The sequence below is a fragment of the Neltuma alba genome, unplaced genomic scaffold, assembly GCF_004799145.2.
Source record: "Neltuma alba isolate B1F8T4 unplaced genomic scaffold, ASM479914v2 tig00011214_pilon, whole genome shotgun sequence".
Taxonomy (NCBI): domain Eukaryota; kingdom Viridiplantae; phylum Streptophyta; class Magnoliopsida; order Fabales; family Fabaceae; genus Neltuma; species Neltuma alba.
The window spans coordinates 533,010-553,255 of NW_021635938.1; the positions used below are offsets into that span (position 1 = coordinate 533,010).

Sequence of the window (20,246 nt, forward strand, 5' to 3'; positions counted from 1 at the left end):
CATTTTCCAAACACGACCTTTGTTGGTTTCTTAAAATAGGCTAAGAAGACAGTTACATTTCTTTTTTATTTTTTTAGTAAGATAAAGTTTATGTGAATCAGGTTCCGAGACCAAACAGGAGCAGCCGAACGGGGGTAGAGTATGACCTTAGACGTAACATATATTAACGAAGATACTCCTCCTTTAATATATGACCTATTCTTGATTTTGGTCCTAAAGACCATTTCTCATATTTATCAATTTCTCGAATACTCCCTCAACTATAATCAGTAGGAGAATGAGGTATTAGAAAGATTACTAGGGTAAAATGTGTCACTTATAATTAACTAACTTACCTAACTTCTTTAATCTATCATTAGTTAAATGGGTCTTATATTACATGAGTACTTATATATTGTTCACCAATAATATTCTCACATAAATAATGAAATTTAATGATAGTGTCTTAAATAAGCTAAGAGGACATTTCCATTTCTAACATATTGTGGATTTTAAATAATCTTCATATTTAGTAGATGTGACTATTTGTGATGAATAAATTTATATTTTCTTGAAATTCGAATTAAATTTTATATACATATACTTTTGGTCTATTTTCTTCTCATGTGATTATTCATTGGGAGTTTTATATGAAAGGCTACTTGCCCACTTCAATACGGCATAAAGGTACCAATAATCTTTAAAAACTTAGAAATTTCATTCGTACTCATATAAGAAAGGTCCGTGGCCATATTTACCTATTTGGTAATAAATTGATACTCTTCTGTCCTAAATATAAGACCCATTACTAGTGTAGTATAATATCTTATATTTAGGACCGGAAGAGTAATTTAGTTTGTTCCAAGTTAAATAAATAAACAAATAGAAAATGCACAGGAATTCATTATATTTTGTAATGGTATATTTATCTTCATATGAAAACGAATAAATAGATCGAGGTAAAGGGGGGGGGGAGCATAGTGTTTGTGTGGGTGAAGTGACCAGGTGGGCTACGGCTTCAACATTTGAAAATTTCGCTGTGCTGGGCTCTTGCCCAATTTACTACTTTCTCGCAGCATTCGATGAGCTCGGCCAGGCCGAAATCCGTAAGCTTATAAAGCCTACAAAACATGTTAGGCAAAAATAAGGGATAAAAATTCAATTAGTAATAAGTCGACTTATGAAATATGAGGTTGTGAGTGTGAAACTTATTACCGATATAAAAGTTTTGTTGATGGATAATTTATAAATAATTTTATAGGTATTATTTGAACCTGAAAGCATATCCTGACTCTAATGAACTTTCGTGACTCAACTTATATAAACATTAATGCATATTACTCTTTATTCTTAAGTAAATCATAAGTTTTACCTTTGTTTGTAGATACTTTATTTTTCCCCCCAAACTATCTCTATTGTAGATACTTCATTTTATTTTTTCCCTCCAAACTATCTCTATTAACTATATATAGTATAAAAATATTCATTAAGGGTCATTACAAAACATATGACTAGAAAGGATATTTTAAAAAAAAGGTAACAGTCCAACATATATTTTTTATAAATAATTAACTCAGTTAACTTTTTATTATTCACGGATATGAAGAAATGACATTTTTTAAATAACTCTTAAAATATCGATGTAATTAATTAATAGTGTTTAAATGAATCAATTTGGTTGGCAAAAAAAAAAAGAGAATTAATTTGATTTTTTATAATTAACTAGACATGTCTTTTAAAAACAGGTTAAACACGCCTTGCATATAAGGAGCACAATAAAGAGATCCCATAAATCATTCACATCTCGGTAAGTAGCACAGGCCAACAAAAAATTACACTACTATTTTAGATTGACATCGTTATTATTATTATTATATCGAGCTTGTTAATATAAATAAAACTTTCATTCTAACAGTATAAAGAATAGAATAATAGGAACAAAAACAGACACTTGGAATCATTTTTTGATTGAAAAAAAAAGGCATACAGCTCACAACACTTGATGAGCTGTGTCATAATAAAAATACATATATCCAAGATCCATTTAGTCAACTTATGACTAATAATAAGACCTTGTCTAATCACAATTGATTAAATTAAACCCGCCCTCTAATTACCATCCTGCCCTTGGTTATTCAATATCGCTGTCTTTTATCACCCAAACAAAAACCCAAAAAAAAAAAAAAAGAAATCACGGCGGAGGGACCAATCAATTCAAAACCCTACAATTCTTTCTGATCTCTCCCTGGGACCCAGTAAGAGGAGTGATTCTGCTCATCTTGATCATAGCAGAAGCAAAGTCCCTAAAGAATAGGGCACTGTTGGAACTATATGTCCTAACCAAAGCGTCCTGGGAGCCTCCATTGAAGAGCTGTTGGTCCGAATGGAACAGGCCACGTCGAGCCACAAGGTCCTTATAATAAGTATTATCAAAGTTGTTTGGGGTGGGGTCAAGGGGTGCCAAGTTGGTGTCCCCACCAGTTCTGGGGCAGGTGGCCCTTCTCGTGGCCGCAAAACTTGGGTCGATGTTGTTCTCGTTGTAGATACGGTTCCTGAAGAAATTGCATTGTCCCTGACCTATCGTGTGCGCGCCGGAAAGCACCGTCATCTCCCCGGCGTTCAGCCCTTTGGCGGCGAACATGGAGATCAGAGTGGAGAGGTCCGACGACGGCCCTGGAATCTCGCTGTTGGCTTTGCTCTGGCTCGCCGTTCTGGCATCCCTCCGGCCAAGTGGTACCGCCCATGAGGGTCCTCCAAGCTGAAACACACGCAACGACAGATGCACAATTATTGAGTGACCAAGTCCTTATCTTTAAAAATTAAATTCGCACCGACATGTTCCTATGCTATACATACATCAGTCAATTTTTCACGTAGTGTGACAGACATGAGGATAGATATATATTTATATAAGACCATAAAAGATAAAATCATAGTGGACAAAATTAAAGCATGACAAAGCAATATATTAGCGGGCAAGAAAATATATACATAATTAATATTTAAAAATGATACCTGCTCTAGGAATAAAATTATGTGAATAAGTATAATTTGTGAAGAAAATGACGAGTGATATAGGAGAAAACACATGTACACATATGTCCGAAGGATATATGACATCTTTTAGCTAATCATATTGCGTGGTAGATTCTGGAGGACCCACACTGTCAATATCAGATATTGAGAATTGACATTAAAAAATACTCCTAATTAATAATAATTTCATACAAGAAGAAAAAAGAAACAAAGTGTGAAAGCAAAGCTCATGCTGATGGAAAATGGAAGGGAAAAACAAAACATGAGTGATGAGTTAGATACTTGAAATGCGCTGTGAAAATGACTTGTACTAACTGGAATCCACCTGTTTTATTAATTAATACTATCATTGTGGGATCACCGTTCATTGAATTCTCAACCAAACTTTAAATTTAATTATTCATATTTAAATCCGTTTTTAATTTGAGATTAGTAGACATTGTGTTGTTAATCATGGAGAAACGGTCTTTGCCATCATGATGACCAGAAAGACAAATTTTGCATATCACAGGGCTATATGTCGTGCATGGATTTTTCATGCATGCAGGTAAGTAATAAATTAATTACTTAGTGTATTTAAGTTGGCAGACAAGTATAAAATATGTAATTGGAAAGAAGTATAATTACCAGGAAGACACCCTCTTCTGCGGCAAGTGCCAAGATATCAGCACAAGACACAGTGCCATTGCAGGCAGCTTCCACGTTCGTTTTGATAGCATCAATCACTTCGTACCCTCTTGCCGACTGGTTGGGGCCAGCGTTTTTCTCTCCGGTGAAGCTCCCGGTGTCGTCTAGGAGGATTCCGGCGTCGCAACCCTGAAGAAGAAGTAAAATAAATCCACATGTATTAACATAAAACCAAGAAAGCTGACATCTAGCAGTGTATATGTTATAAAGAAGAGGTTTAGTGAATTACATTGACGAAGCAGTCGTGGAAGAAGAGGCGGAGGATGGAGGCGCCGAGGCGGGCTTCTCGGGCAAGAGCCTGCCTCATTGTGTTGCGAACGATGGTCTGGAGGTTAGGGCAAGATCTGGAGTAGAAGTTGGGAGAGAGCTGAGCATTGGAAGAAGAAGCTAGGAGAGAGAGCACAGAGAGTGCGAGTAAGAAGAAATGGGAAAGGGAAGCCATAGCCGGAGAGCCTGAAACTGAGATAAGAAGAGAGAAGATGAAGATGGTTGGAGTGTGAGCATCAGAGTTGGAGAGAAGAGGGGTATATATAGAGAGAGAGAAAGAGGGAGATGCTCAAGTGTCAAAGATGCGTGCTGCTTCCACACGCGGCTCTGCTTCTTCCTGCAAAGAGAGAGGAGGTCAAAGCGAGTAGGCGGGGAGATAATGCTAAAGCAAGAGACGAAGGTTTTTTAACATTTTAGATACCTTTTAAAAAAGTACGTGGCTTCCACATTAATTAACTATGACCACTGGGTTTCTGCATGTGTCCATGACTTTGTGAGTGGTCCCCCTTAAGCTTACTCTACATTTGGGTTTTCTTTAGTTAATCTAATCCCAAGTTTAAAAAGAATAATAAAATGTACGATTATTATTTACTTGCTTCAGCGTTATATTCTCGATCTCCTTATGTCTCCTAGCTACTACTAAATATGGACAAAGGAACAATTAAGAAACAAAGAAGATGCGATTCAATTAATTAAAATAACTGTTTAAGTGAGTCTCACGCCCCTTTTTTTTTTTTTAACATACGTGATACCCACTTCTCTATAATTCTTATGCCGACATAAATAGACCGAAAAATGATTTGCACTATATTTTTATAAATTATAAATAACGTGGATTTTATTGTAACAAGTTTTCTGTTTTCTATTGGCTAAGCATTATTAGTGATGAAAAAGGAAAGGAAGTAATCATCGTGAGATGTTAGAAACTTGGCGTTTTTTCATTCCAAAGATGTTAGGCATTTTCAATATGTGTGTGTGCATATATTAACAATCACTGCAAGTATATGGATTTGAGCCTCACACAAAGTATTAAATGTACAGTTAGAATTATTTATAATATGTTATTTCCGAAGAATATAATATTGAGAGTGACTTTTTCATATAGCTCACACGAAAGGAAGCTTCGCATCGCACTTTGGACTTTGGAGTGTTCACTTTTCCAAAGTTAACAAAGTAAAATGCAAAATAATAATAATAATAATAAGACCATTTAATAATATGAAACGCCTCAAGAAGATGTGAAATCTGAAGCAAAAGAAGAAAATTCAAAAAGAGGAAGCACAGGATCCTTGTGTGTTCAAAGGTTACGTTCATGCTTTATTTAGTTGGGGGAAAGCGTCATCTTATTAATTAGGTGTGAAGATTTTCTTCATAGAACATGTTAAAGTTAAACTTAAACTACATTTCATTTGGGAGGAAGAAATTAGGATAGCTTAGCCGGAGGAAGATATTTTCATTAATCTAAGATAAATATACGGTGAATGTTTAAGTTTTAGAAAGTTTACTATAGATTATGTGACGTTTATTAGTACTTGCGTAACTACTTTATCAACGCGTTTTGTGAAATATTAAAAAATTATTGATGACATTCACTTGTCGTTGTATAGATTAAATAATACGTACGTTTCGTTACATGATGAAAATAATTGTTCTGAAGTAAAATATGCCTTGAGTCTAAGGAGGTATTTGGATAGAATCAAAACCATGATTTTAAAAGTATTTTTACTATGTATGAAGTAAATATGTAGAGGAAGTTGTCTTGTTTTGCGGAAAAGTGCTTCTAAGAAGCACTTTTAGTGTTTCCAAACACCCCCTAAATGCTTTCGATGAAAGCAAGTTTTTGGTTTTAAAAAATAAAAATAAACTGTTTGAAAACGTTGTAAAACTTAGGATTGCCTTGTTTGATGATTTGATGGGACCCAGCTGTATTCTGTGGAGTGTTTTAACTGGAAATTTTCTACGTAAGAAGCAAGCTGCTTCTCTATTGCACATGATCTTGGACTTATAAAGTCTTTCTTTACTGTCTACTTTACATTTATTTGATCAAATTTTCCTTTAGAAAAGGAGAGATGATTGTTGATGTTTACACGCCATACCTTGTCTGAAAATTTCAACATAAAAAAAGCTCCCATCCATTTTATTTTAGAGGAAAAAAAGTGCTTTTTAATGACAAGTTGCTTCAATAGTAACGCCATATCTGCCACAATTGGATGAGGTTTCAGAGTTGTATCCGAACCCTTTAATAATAAAGATGTAAAACTATCACTATTAGAATTGTTGGCAAATTAATTATAGTTAGATGGAGCTGGAAACATGTGTCTTCAACGGTTTGAATCAGTTCCCTTGCTATAGCAACATTCATTTGATGAAATTGAAAATATTAAACGTAACTTTACTCAACTTGCCGACAAAAAAATTAATTGAGAATTGAAAACTGAGTAGTTTGCAAATTCATTAATTGTGATTTGAAGTGGAAATCTATAATTCACATCTCATTGCTCTACTACTCCTTCCAATCCTAAGTATAAGACCTATTTTATAATGTAATACATAATATATTAAGGAAAAGAGAATTATTACATATTGTGCTTTGCCCTACTTGGACAATGACACTATTGATGATTGCCACTTGCACACGTTAATATATATAAATATCTTCATAATATCGCAACTAACAAACATTAATCAAGAATTACAAGAACTAAGTGTAGCATTGCTGCATGTTCCTATCGAACACTGAAATAGGATATTGGTGAAATTCTGTGATATATTTTGTTCTTGTTTTTCTTAATTGTTTGATACATTTTCTATTTTTGCCAAAACAAAAACAAGGATATGAGGAAAACAATCAAATTAACCATCAATAATAATCAAGTCAATTTGAAAAATGGCTATATTTTTTGTCATTTCTCTCTTAAAATAATCCATATGAATAAAGAAAATTAATTAAGTTAGCTATTTATATAAAAAAAATTATGTTAATTTTCCTAAAATAACTCTTATCATAATAATCTAAAATGAAAATTATTCCCATTAATTACACATATAGCTTGAGAAAAACATAAATATAATAAACAAAAAAAATTGAGTCTTATATTTAGAACTAAAAAATCTTTCTCAATTAGTTTTTACGTTTAAAATCGAAAGAAATATTAATAAATAATAAGGTTAAAGGTTTGAATTTTTATAAATAAAAAAATCAAAGATTGAGGGAGTTATTCTCAAACTTCAATATAATTGATGAGTTCAATTATAATACTCAAATTTGGATGTAGTACTGAATATTAAGTAATTAAATTAAAAAACAAATTGAATCCCTCGTTTAACACCTTCATACATAAAAAGTAAATGAGATACCCAGGAATGTAAGTATAAACATATATGAGATATACATACATTTCATCACTATATTTATCATCTCTTTTTTTCTTCTTCTTTTTCTTCATGAATATATTAAAGGGATAGAATTATCTTGTGTGGAGCTATATATAGACTTTGGTTTACTTGGTTTATTATTCCACACAACTTAGTAGTTTCCAATTTGTGTTGTGAAGTTGTAAACTTGGCAGGTAAAAAAACTTCTATTGAGAATTTCAAGTCAACCGAACCCGTGTCTCGATATTAAAGTCACAACTATTCCAAGATATGGATCTTGAAGGTGGGAATGGTTTGCCCACTTGTCTGTCTCTGTCTGTTAGTGTAATTAGTTTGTATATCATGTTCTACGAAAAAAGCTAATCAAATATAAATTCCACTTTGACCTATTGTTTTATATACAATAATCACCGATAATCATATAAATGCATCGATGAAAAGAAATGCATTGATCATCATAGAGGAAAAGAAATGGTTCACTAACTAATTAATAATACAAATATTGTTGAAAGTTAAATAATCATAATACTATCTCTGGTCCTTAATAAAGACCTTATTTGACTCTTTTTTTTTGTCCTAATTATAAAACCCCAATCCACTTTGTCTCTTATATTTGTGTATTTTTTTTCAAGATAGTCCCTCTAGTAATGGTAGTTCTAACCAATAAACTTGATTAACAAGAATATTTTAGGAAAAACAACACCCATTTATTACAAGTAACTACTTACTATTTTTTAATCTTCAATTAGTCAATTAGCAAGGAAGTACTAATATTTGTGCAGAGATATCGAAATACACTAATAATTAATGATTGGATTCATAAAAGTACAGAGGAAGCCAAAATGATTGGTTGGGAAGATGAGTCAACTTACTCGTCTAATGTCTTTATCTCCGCCCCAGCTCTTCGTTGACTCCGTGATCATGCCCAAATTTTCTTAACATAAACACTCATAGAGGTACTTAATTAATTTAAATAGATTTAAAAAATTATTAAATTATTTTTAAAAATATACAGTAAAGTTATTATTGTTCATTTTAAATTAATTATTTATCTCTTTCCGTTTTTCTTCCACTCAGGCAAGTATATATTAATATGCAGAGAAAATTGCTTCTACTAGGCAATTTTTAAACATAACTTGAACAACATAGTGAATAATAACAATAATTAACTGGCAATACATAATGCCATCTGAATGATCGAGTAGCTACTATTTTTATGAGTTTAAGAAGTTTGGTGCAAGTGAATAATGTGAGTAATATATAACAAGGCGGTGCCGCGAAACTTCAATGGCGGAGGCTCAGTTACGTTTCCCTCCCCCCCTTTTCTTTAGTTGAGGGGTAATAAAGTCAATTCATTAAATTCTGAAAAATTCTAAATAATTGCTTTAGCATAATATTGGATTTTCATGATCTTTTAAGGTACTATCTACGGTTCTAAATATAAAAGCTAATTGACTAATCTAAATACATTAAGTAAATAAATTAAATTAGTTATTTTTAATAAATATGAATTATCCTTTCTAAAATATCATTGTTAATTGAGTTTATTATTTAGAACTACCATTATTAGAAAAACTATCTTAAAAAAAATAGATAAATATTAGAGACAAAATGGATTAAAGTCTTATATTTAGGATCAAAATAAAAACTAAACCAGGGGGAGGCAATATTTAATCGGTTTTCCCCTAGACAGTAAATAAAACTCCCCTTCTGAGCGTATAAAAATAAAATAACAACAAAAAAACAGACACTGCTTGGAATCATTCGTTGATTAGAAAAGGACATACAGCTCACTACACTTGATGAGCTGTGTCATGTCGTACAAATACATATATCCAAGATCCATCTAGTCAAGCTTATGACTAATAACAAGACCTTCTCTAATAATAATAATCACGTTTGATTAAATCAAACCCTAAATACAGCCCTTGATTACTCAATTGCTGCTTATGAAACAAATTAAAAATATAAAAAGGAAAAAAGACAGAACATGCAGGAATCAGTTGACAACCCTACAGTTCTTTCTGATCTCTCCCTGGGACCCAGTGAGAGGAGTAATACTGCTCATCTTGATCATAGCAGAAGCAAAGTCCCTAAAGAAGAGGACCCTATTGGCACTATAAGCCCTAACCTGAGCATCCTGAGAGCCACCGTTGAAGAGCACTTGGTCCGAATGGAAGAGGCCACGTCGAGCCACGAGGTCCCTAAAGTAAGTGTTGTCAAATCTGTTTGGGGTGGGGTCAAGGGGTGCCAAGTTGGTGTCCCCACCAGTTCTAGGGCAGGTGGCCCTTCTCGTGGCCGCAAAACTCGGGTCGATGTTGTTCTCGTTGTAGATACGGTTCCTGAAGAAATTGCACTGTCCCTGTCCTATCGTGTGTGCACCGGAAAGCACCGTCATCTCTCTGGCGTTCAGCCCTTTCGCGGCGAACATGGAGATCAGAGTCGACAGTTCCGACGACGGCCCCGGAATCTCGCTGTTGGCTTTGCTCTGGCTCGCAGTTCTGGCGTCCCTCCGCCCAAGTGGTACCGCCCATGAGGGTCCTCCAAGCTGCAACACATAACGACAACGCGACATTAATGAGTGGCGAATAAAGCCAAAATTTTTATAATTAAATCGTTCGTAAATCTTATCCCGTTAGAACACCTTCTTATATATCTACAAAATTTAAATAATGAATCTTTATTTAAACTTGCACCGACATTTCTCTGCTGTTAGTTAAATTATGGTGATGAAGTGTGACACATGAGGACAACAAATATATATATTATCATAAACTTTATTCTGTGTGTTAAAAGAAAAATTACCTTAAATGTGTATGCAAATAATATACCTGATATGTCATATATATATATAAGCAAAATGGTAAAAATGATTATATGTCATTTTTCAGTTAATTATTTTTCAGTTAATTATATTAACTGTGTTAGATATATGTACTTGTAATTTGCTGTACGTGAAAGACTGAAAATGACTTGAACTTATTAGTGGAATCCACCTTTATATAAAATATTATTGTGAGATCATCATTTATTGAATTCGATATCAGCCAAACTGTTAGTATAATCATGCTTAATCCATTATTTCCTATCATAATCAGAAAGAATATTTTTAACCTAGCTCAGGCCTGTTAATTAATTAGTATTATAATTGAAGTCTATCTCGTGCATGGTTTTGTCATGCATGCAGGTAAAGGCTATATATAATCTATGTACAGTAAATATATTTAAAAAATTAATATGTTCATTTTGGCAGACAAATATGCATTATTTGATTAGAAATAAGTACAGTGGGAAATGTTAATTAATAGTATTAATTACCAGGAAGACACCCTCTCGTGCCGCAAGTGCCAAGATATCAGCACAAGACACTGTGCCACTGCAGGCAGCTTCCACGTTCTTTTTTATAGCATCAATCACTTCATACCCTCTTGCCGACTGGTTGGGGCCGGCGTTTTTCTCTCCGGTGAAGCTCCCGGTGTCGTCTAGGAGGATTCCGGCGTCGCAACCCTGAAGAAGAAGAAGTAAAATAAATCCAAATGTATTAACATAAAACCAAGAAAGCTGACATATAGAGGGGTGTATATGTTATAAAGAAGAGGTTTAGTGAATTACATTGACGAAGCAGTCGTGGAAGAAGAGGCGGAGGATGGAGGCGCCGAGGCGGGCTTCTCGGGCAACAGCCTGCCTCATTGTGTTGCGAACGATGGTCTGGAGGTTAGGGCAAGATCTGGCGTAGAAGTTGGGAGAGAGCTGAGCATTGGAAGAAGAAGCTAGGAGAGAAAGCACAGAGAGTGCGAGCAAGAAGAAATGGGAAAGGGAAGCCATAGCCGGAGAGCTTGAAACTGAGAATAAGAAGAGAGAAGATGAAGATGAATGGAGTGTGAGTCTAGGAGTTGAAGAGAAGAGGGAAATATATAGAGAGAGAGGCAGGGAGGGAGATGCTCAAGTGTCAAAGATGCGTGCTGCTTCCACGCGGTTTTGCCTCGTACAAGTGAGAGCAAGCCGAAGCAAGTAGGCGAAGAGATAACGTGATAGGATTTTTTTTTTTTTTGGTAAGTGGCTTGCTCTTAATTATGCCCGCGGGATTTGTGCAGTTTGTTTAGTGGACCCTACCCCACATTTGTGTAATATTTGCGGGAAAAAAATGACAGTTAAAAACTTAAAATTCTAAAAAATTAAATTCATAATAGATAAGTTTCCAATAAAATTTCAAAAAGAAAAAGAGTTGTAAATATCAATTTAAATAGTTATAAATTTAACCCTAATTATATAAGAGCTGTTTAAGTTTTACTTGTAACTCTTAACTTCCAACTACAATTTTGTTTTGTAATTTTGTCTGAATTGTTGTTTTTCATAGAGAAACTTTTTAAAAATCTGACTATTATTAATCTAATCCCCGGTTTGGTAGGTGCGGCGGAAAAATCCTATAGGCTCATTATCTCTCTTAAGCCCTAGGCACTGACCAAGGAAGAGGAAAATCCAAGAAGACATATAAAATGAGATTCAATTAAAAAAAAAAGACATTTTAGGTTTTTTTGTTGACTTTAAAATTGTAGTACTCACTTTTTAAATGAGATGTTCTTATGGACAAGTGGACGTAGATACCACCAATTACGTGAGCGAATTTACCAACTACTCACCAAGTTTCCAGTAGTAGTTTTTTTGACCAAAAGTTTCTAATAAGTTTAATTGTTGGAAAAATTGTTCAATATTACGTGACTAATTAGGTTCAAAAATTTGCTATATTAATTTTTACTAAAAAACAGTTACTACCTAGCACACAGAAATTTTTTTCCCACACACGAAAGGAAGCTTCTCACTTTTGAGTGGTTTGACTCTTTCAAGTCCCAATAACAAAGTAGAAAGCAAAATAATGAAAAAGGGAATAATAAATAACTAAAAGAAGAAGTGAAATGTATCTGAAGCAAAGGAACAAAATTAAGAAAGAAGCATAGGATCCTTCTGGGTTCAATGGTTGGACAAGCTTGATCTTTTTAAGTGTGAAGATTAATTTTCTTCATGAAAAACGGTATAATATTATTATATTTCAACTTGCCAAAGTAGGTTTTGGTTTTATTATGACACATGATTATCACATGGCATCGAAGAAAATTCGTATAACTTAGCTGGATGAGGACGACATTTTCGTTAATCTAATCTAAAGCTAATATAAGACGTGTATAAACCTAAAAGCCTTTTTCCCCTTTTATCCCTTGGACTTAATTATCTTTATATATATTCAAGTTCTCAATCAGAGAAATTTTCCTATATATTGAAATGTGACATTTATTACAGATATTTCTTTTCCGCAGATAAAATGCCCCAAGGCTAAGCTAAGTATAAATTTAAAATGCTTCTAATACGCATTGAAGCTTAGGATTATCTTGTTTGATGATTTTGAGGTGACTTGGATTCTCTACAATGTTTAAGAGGAAAGTTTCTACATAAGTAAACTTCGTGGCTGCACATGGTCTTTTTGACTTATAGTCTTTCTTTAAATGGTGCATTTGCATTTAATTACTTAATTGATAAATTTTTTCTTTTAGGAAAAGGGATAGATGATTGCTGTTCTTTACACGTAATATATATATATATATATACAGTTTTTCAAAATATATCAACGTCAACAAAACTTTTATCCAATTTATTTGAGGAAAAATGCTTTAATCCTAGCCATGCCCCTTGACCTTAATAAATACTTTAAGACTCTATGAGAATTAATTGGCAATAATAGTAAGAGTTAGAAACATGTTAGTTTTCAACAGTGGAATTCGGCTATTATTTTTGAATCATTCATTTTATGAAATTAAAAAAAAATATCAAACGTAACTTCACTCAACTTGCCCGACAAAAAATTGAATGAAAATCAAAGCCCGAATAATAGGATGATTGGTTGTGATTTGAGGTGCGAAATTTGCATTCCATATTTTAATGCCCTAATAAATATTGTGATTTTCCTTACTTGGACAATATACTACTGTTCTTGATTGTCACTTTCTCACAGAGGATATTTTTTACGGTACTCATACTAAATTATTTCTGGCTAATTCACATATACAAATAAAATAGTTAAAAATATTAAAGTCGTAATATATGAAATTTAAGTAATTTTTTCATATTATTCTTATTAACTACGCTGAACTTCAACATTATATTAATTTTTTATTTTTGTGTCTTTATTAAATATGGATATATATAACTATATTTAATACTCTTAAAAATTATCAAATGCCTTATAAGAAGGATTCAGAGCACATTCTATGAGGGAATACATGTGTGTGTATGATATATCCATAATAATATTAGCAATTAATAAACAGTGATAGAAAACCAAAAAAAATAAACAAGTGAAAGGGATCAAAAAAAGCACCGAATATTAGATAATACTCCTCCGATCCTTAATATAAGACTCATTTAACTAATTTGATTAGATTAAGGAAGTTAGGTAAGTTATTTAATTATAAGAAAAGTGACACATTTTCCTAAAACACCATAATCATCTTTCTTAAAACTATCTCCCTTTTTTATTTGATTATGGTTGAAGAAGTATCTATAGGGATAATTTAGAGAAAATTGATAAATATGATAAATGGGTCTTTTATTTATGACTAAAATTAACTCAATAATTAGGTCCTATATTAAAGATCGGAAGAGTAGTATAGAAAAAACAAGTTAAAGGGACATGATTTTCACTAGCCAATAAAGTTATATAAGGATTTAAACTTGGTAAATGAAAAAGGCTATATGCATGGATCATGGTCGACAATAATACTGAAATAAAATCCGATAAAGTCATTGGATTGAAAAAGAATGCAACATATATATCCTACTTTGATTGATGCACTGTAGGAGTTGTGTAATTAATTAATGAAGAATCCTGGTTTTATGTTACTTGTTCCCCAGTCAACCAAACACGCCTCAAGATTAAAGTCATATCCATTCCACGGTTTGGAACTTGAACGTGTGAACAGTAACTCCCTCTTTTTTTCCCCAACTTGTTCATTGTTTGTGGTGGTGGTCACATCGAACACCAATATATAGAAATTCAAAACTATTAGTATGTTTTTTGTACATTATCTTATTGAAAAAAGAGAGAGATATAATATAAATTTCACTTTAGTATATTTATTCTTTGTACATACTAATCATAGATATATTTATATTACATTCTTTACCATAGTAAATGATTTTAAAGGAGTGATATGAAAAAATTTAATTAATATCTCATTAAGTGACTTATAATAAGGATTATACATTTCTTATAAAAAATGGTTTATAATAAGAACAAGATGGAGTATAATGCGCCGTAATTGATAGATGCATTGACGATAGAGAAAAACAAATTGATTTACTGACTAATAATGCGAATATTGTTGGGAGTTATGGCAATGCTAATAATTAATGGTTGATGAGCCTATCAAATGCCAATACGAATAATGATTGGATGGGAAGATGAGTCAACTTGTCCATCTAATGTCTCTATCAGCTCTTTATTTGACCAGCTGCCGAGCTGGCCCACATGCCCAATTTTTCTTCTTTGATGGGCTGTATTTGCTTTGTTTATGTACCTTTCACTGTTTTCATAAAGAAGAAGATTTGGTTCTAAAGTTACTTATAGTATATATAATATTTATGTTTTTTAATTTTATTTTTACTTAATTGTTATTGAAAAGAGAGAAAGAAGTGAGAGATATAAAAATAATTTATAAATATAAATAGACAAAATTTTAATAAGAGTAAAATTAAATTTATTTTTATTTATTTATTATATTTCTTGATATATGAATAATACAAAGAAAAAAGACATTTTTTTGTCTTATTTATAATGTATTGAAAGAAATTTTTATATAAATATATAATTTTATTATTCATTTATTATCATGTTGGCTTTGATTACCTCAGGTATAATGTATTAAGAATAAAATTAAAAAATTATCAAATTTTAAATGAAAACCAATGAGATTTAAGGTTTTTTTTAATCTGCATAAAACATATTGAAAATTACTTAGAATCAGGAGTATTAAATATATTGACTCCAAAATCTGCTTTATTTTTTTCTAAAAGATCAAATATTATAAGTCTAAGATTTTTTGTGTCCCTAATGTGGGGGCATCTTCCCTCTATTATGGCTCCAATTGGTGGAGGCGAAGGACGTTTGCTTTATTGGTGAGATTATTTATCAATTCTGATTTTAATAATACAATTGGCATTGATTATTAATCTCGATAAAATATAACATCAAATGAAAGGTGAAATTTATTCTCCAGACACTACTTGAGTGGTTCACAAGTAGCATCCTAAAACAATTTCATTACACGATGCATTAATTATAGCTTTTTGGTTGCTAGCCAAAAAAAATAAAATTATAGCTTTTTGTTGTCTTAGAAAAGAACAGAGCTTTTCGGTGCAAATTAATCAGTAACTTACTTAACCAAGTCAAATCTCTCATTGAACCATCTATCACCATTACAACCTAATTATCTTTTCTGCTAAAGACATGGCTCAAGGCTACGAAAGATGCACAAGCCTAACTTGTTTTTGGTCAGTACATAAACCAAGGTTAAATAAGCAAATATTGAAACTCCATTTACACTAGTGTTATGCATTTGCTCTTACTGAATCTTGAGCAGGCGACATCTTATTGGCATGGTAACTAGAGTAGCTCACGACCTTTGAGGTTGATCTGTGAGTCTTCACCAGTGGAACTAGTGACTGGACAACGTCTGCCATGAGGGGCCTGTAATCGGCCTCTGGTTGCACACACATCGCAGCAATGGCAGCTACTTGGACAACCTCTTTCATGGAGTACTGACCCTCCAATGCAGGATCCATAATCTTTACCACCTTTTCTCTATCAGTTAGAAGGGGCAAAGCCTAAATAGAAACAGGACAAATAACTTTGTGAGAGAAGAATAAATATTGAACATGGATATACTACAAAGGAGACCTACTTCTGCCCACAACTAAAATCCAGGCATGCAAATTTATTTCAATGATTGAAGAATTAGCACCAAGTACAAAAACCAACACATTGTTAACTTGGTGGGTGAGGGGGAAAAAACTAGCAAACACACCCAAGAAACAAGAACGCCTTCTCCTGGTGGTCTCTTCATGTCAACTGGTACTCGGCCAGTGAGCAGCTCCAAAAGAACAACGCCATAACTGTATACATCTGATTTTGTGGTTAGATGCCCTGTTAGCGCATATCTGGATCACGAACCACACCAAAACAGATTATTAGATGTAAGGGAACAATGATAACAACCTTAACAGATACAGCATAAACAGAATAACTCAGTAGCAAATAAAAACTCAGTTTCATACTCAGGAGCAACATATCCCTGCGTTCCCAAGACTCGAGTGGAGACATGTCCACCAGCTTTATCAGATCCAAGCTTTGCCAATCCAAAATCAGAAACTTTTGCATGAAACTTTTTGTCCAGAAGAATGTTGCTGCTCTTAAAATCCCTGTGAATCACGGGGGGACTGACATGTTCATGAAGATATTCCAAACCCTTTGCAGCTTCAAGTGCTATTCGTAAACGGGTTTCCCAATCCAACTTCATAGGCATAATATTAGAGTCTACATAGAGGACAAATGAGGGGAAGTTAACAGTACAATATAGATGCAGAAAAGAAAATGGAGGAAGGGAAAGACATCCAATAGCCGAAAACTTGACAGCCTCACATGTTATGTAAAATCAATCTTCAGTTCAACAGCCAAGACTTCAGCAAGAACTTGGTTAATTAAATAAACCAGCCTACTAATTCCCCATAAACTTTTAAGAGTTACATATTGACTTTATTGAGCATGTGCCATGTAGTGCATTTCAATGTTCAATTTTTATTTACTTAAAAAAGGTTCTCACTCATCAGATTCCTTGAGGTTGTAGACCAGGTTGTGTAAAATGAAAGGAATATTGTGAATAATTAATTCATAGAAAGGCTTTCAGCTAGCTAAGTTTTGCAAATTAGGAAGAAAATCTTACTCCAATTACTGGCATGCATTTAATTTAACAAGGCCAAAACATGGTCCGTGATACCTGATGAAAAATGTTTGAGGTAACAGGACCATGACATATCTAATCAGACCAAGAAATCAAATGCTAAATATTTTTAAAACGTGAAAATAAATCAACCATTCACAGTAACAGGTTTAACTCGTTTCTTTCATGCTTCAAGCGCACAACCTCTACATTTCATGAGGTTGTATGAATGACTATAAACATTAGTCAGTAAATTGGCTCAACAGAGGCGTGCAGCTAGGGTGGAAGGGTTGTGATTCATATATAGCCAAAGCAGAGGAAGTTATGCCAAAATTTCAGAAGAATGTTTGTTGATGTGGAGGGTGGGAACTGAGGAATTGGGATATTGATTGAGAAGGGAAAATACTACACTGCATAATAAGCTGCAAATACTAGTGCCTTATCCATTCATGGAACTTCAACTTCACAAGTCATTGAACTAAAGATATTTGATCAGTTTTTACTTTAAATGATCAATTACTTACTGCTGACAGGATAAAGATGTTCCTGCAGACCACCATTGGCCATGAACTCATACACCAGCAGTTTATGATTATTATCAGAGCAGTACCCGAGCAATGCCAGCAAATATGGAGAACGCAGCTGACTTAGCAATTCAACCTGCAGTCACCAAACAGTTCAACCCAGCTCTGAAATGCATGGCCAACACAAGCCAGTGGCTGCTATCCGCAGCCAATTCTTGGCCAAAAAGGAAGAGACAAATTAAAGCCCCTCTTGTTCACTCTTCATGTTGCATAATAAACATTCTATATGAGATACAAAGTATCCTCATCACCAGGATAACCAAAAAGACAAACAGCTACAAGCAAAAAATTTACCTCTACTTTAAATTCTTCTTCTCCCTGCTTTCCTGCTTGATCCATGAACTTAATTGCAACTTTGCGGCCATCATTGAGTACTCCCCGGTAAACAAATCCAAATCCACCATGACCAATCACATTTGACTTGCTGAAGCCCCCAGTTGCAGAATGCAACTGCTTAAAAGTGAACACCTGAAGTCCTTTTTCAGCAACAACTTGCAGATTTGCAAATTCACTTTTCTCGCTATGGTCAACATCTTCAAATAAATAAATATTAGATTAAGCACAATGTATCAGTGTGTAGGCCATCACTTTGCAGATGCATGGTAGAGGCGTAATAGTTAATAACCAAGTACATACTTTTTGGACAGGAAAAATGTTCTGAATAAATTTGTGTCTGGTTTATGTGAATCATCAAGATTGGAATTTCAAACAAAACAAAGCATTAAACCATTGCATCAAGTTTCAAGTTTCAGTAGTTATTTAGGCAAGTTTGAAACTTTTCATTCTTCGTGTGTTAGGGAGTCTTGGCTAGCAAACAGTGCTTACGATAAGCCAACAAAAGTATTTAAAAAAAAAAAAAACGGAGAAAGAGAGAGATCATTGTTCGTAGGCAGAAAAGATAGCTCACTTTTCTGGTTCTTGCGGCGCTGGGCGACTTTGTTGCGAATGTAGCAATAGTAGCTGAGTGCCACAAGCAAAGCAACCACGGCTAGGGAAGCGAGCACCACGATGACTACCAAGGCGATCTCCGCCTTCCTCTTATACCCATCATCTGTCTCCATTTAAAAATGTTGCAAGGAAAATTTTCCAGATGTTGGGAAAAAGAGAGCAAGGAATAGAACCCTAACCCTAAGCGACTGAAGAAAGCGAGAACGGAAATGTCAGAGAGAGAGAGGGAGCGAGAGACTGCGAGAGAGAGAAGCAGAATGTGTGGAACTTCGAACTTCGAAGCATGCTTCCGCCTACGAGTTTTGTGGCGGGGAGAACAGTAATAAAAGAGAAATTTGCGTGTTAGTCCTGAAATTGTCGCATTTTCGCATTTTGCCATGCAGCATGCGGGCCCAGCCCTCTCTTATTTGTCTTCATGAATTATTTCTCTTACCACCACCAGTTCCGTATGTCTGCATTTTTAAGTGAGTTTTTTTATTTACGCTAAATAGGAAAAAAATAGCAAAAAAATATCTTGAAAATTAAAAAATTATATTCAGGGACTAATTCACCGAAATGATTATCATTTACTTTTCAACTATTGTTAAAACTAATACTAATGTTGTACCTTATAACGAGTCCCGATTTACAACTTTTCTATTTTTAAAGTTTTTTTGTGATTTTTTCAAAAAAAAAAGGTAATGAAATATTATTAACAATATATCAAAACAAGAGAATTGATAAAAATTTTAAATATAAAAGAAATAATTTGAGAAAAGATTTCAAAGGCTAGAAGAGATATAGATAAAATTTTAGTATAATTAGTAAATAAATTGCACAAAATATTTTTTTCTTTAATGAAGTAAGAGAAAATAAATTTTTAGTTAAACATGTAATTTTAAATTTTATGAGAGATGGTTATGAATGATTGAAGTTAGTGTAACTTTTGTTGAGAAAAAATTGTTTAGATATTCGCCAAAAATATATGGTTTAGACAATTTGATTTGATTCACTTACTAAAAGTAAAAATATTATGAGTTAAAAGGAAATGCAAAGTATTTAGAATAAACAAAAATGTCAAATTTTCCCCCCTAAAATGGCAAAAGACAACAAAAGAAAAATAAAAACGAGATATAAAAGTAGCCAGTTTCAAGTAGTAATTACAGTTGATTAGATTTTTAACTAAGTCAGCATTATAAATTTCATTCACATTATATGCGTAGGGAATAAGTTAACTTGCACAAATATTTAACCCTAGGTAGATATGATATTGCCTCACCAATCAACAGTAAACTTTTTTTAAAACTGGGTGACTTATATTAAGTCAAATTCAGGTTGTGAAAGTAATGTTTTTAAAGGTTAATATAATTTTTAGTTGTCTAAATTTATTTTTATTTTAGTTTTG

The 20,246-nt window shown here is 33.3% G+C and overlaps 3 protein-coding genes across 3 annotated transcripts; all 3 read right to left on the bottom strand.

The window, feature by feature from the left end:
* Positions 1-1,915: 1,915 nt before the first annotated feature.
* On the bottom strand, positions 1,916-4,196 carry LOC114762368 (peroxidase P7-like). Its single transcript, XM_028951835.1, has 3 exons — positions 3,932-4,196; positions 3,643-3,831; positions 1,916-2,737 (listed from the first exon to the last, which is right to left on the bottom strand). The coding sequence occupies exons 1-3, from the start codon at positions 4,142-4,144 to the stop codon at positions 2,189-2,191; spliced, it is 951 nt and encodes a 316-aa protein (XP_028807668.1). The 5' UTR covers positions 4,145-4,196; the 3' UTR covers positions 1,916-2,188.
* A 4,899-nt stretch (positions 4,197-9,095) lies between these two features.
* On the bottom strand, positions 9,096-11,268 carry LOC114762365 (peroxidase P7). Its single transcript, XM_028951833.1, has 3 exons — positions 10,957-11,268; positions 10,663-10,851; positions 9,096-9,892 (listed from the first exon to the last, which is right to left on the bottom strand). The coding sequence occupies exons 1-3, from the start codon at positions 11,167-11,169 to the stop codon at positions 9,344-9,346; spliced, it is 951 nt and encodes a 316-aa protein (XP_028807666.1). The 5' UTR covers positions 11,170-11,268; the 3' UTR covers positions 9,096-9,343.
* Positions 11,269-15,742: 4,474 nt separating this feature from the next.
* On the bottom strand, positions 15,743-19,028 carry LOC114762426 (probable serine/threonine-protein kinase PBL7). Its single transcript, XM_028951910.1, has 6 exons — positions 18,822-19,028; positions 18,209-18,447; positions 17,855-17,990; positions 16,669-16,927; positions 16,419-16,551; positions 15,743-16,218 (listed from the first exon to the last, which is right to left on the bottom strand). The coding sequence occupies exons 1-6, from the start codon at positions 18,973-18,975 to the stop codon at positions 15,943-15,945; spliced, it is 1,197 nt and encodes a 398-aa protein (XP_028807743.1). The 5' UTR covers positions 18,976-19,028; the 3' UTR covers positions 15,743-15,942.
* Positions 19,029-20,246: the final 1,218 nt, after the last annotated feature.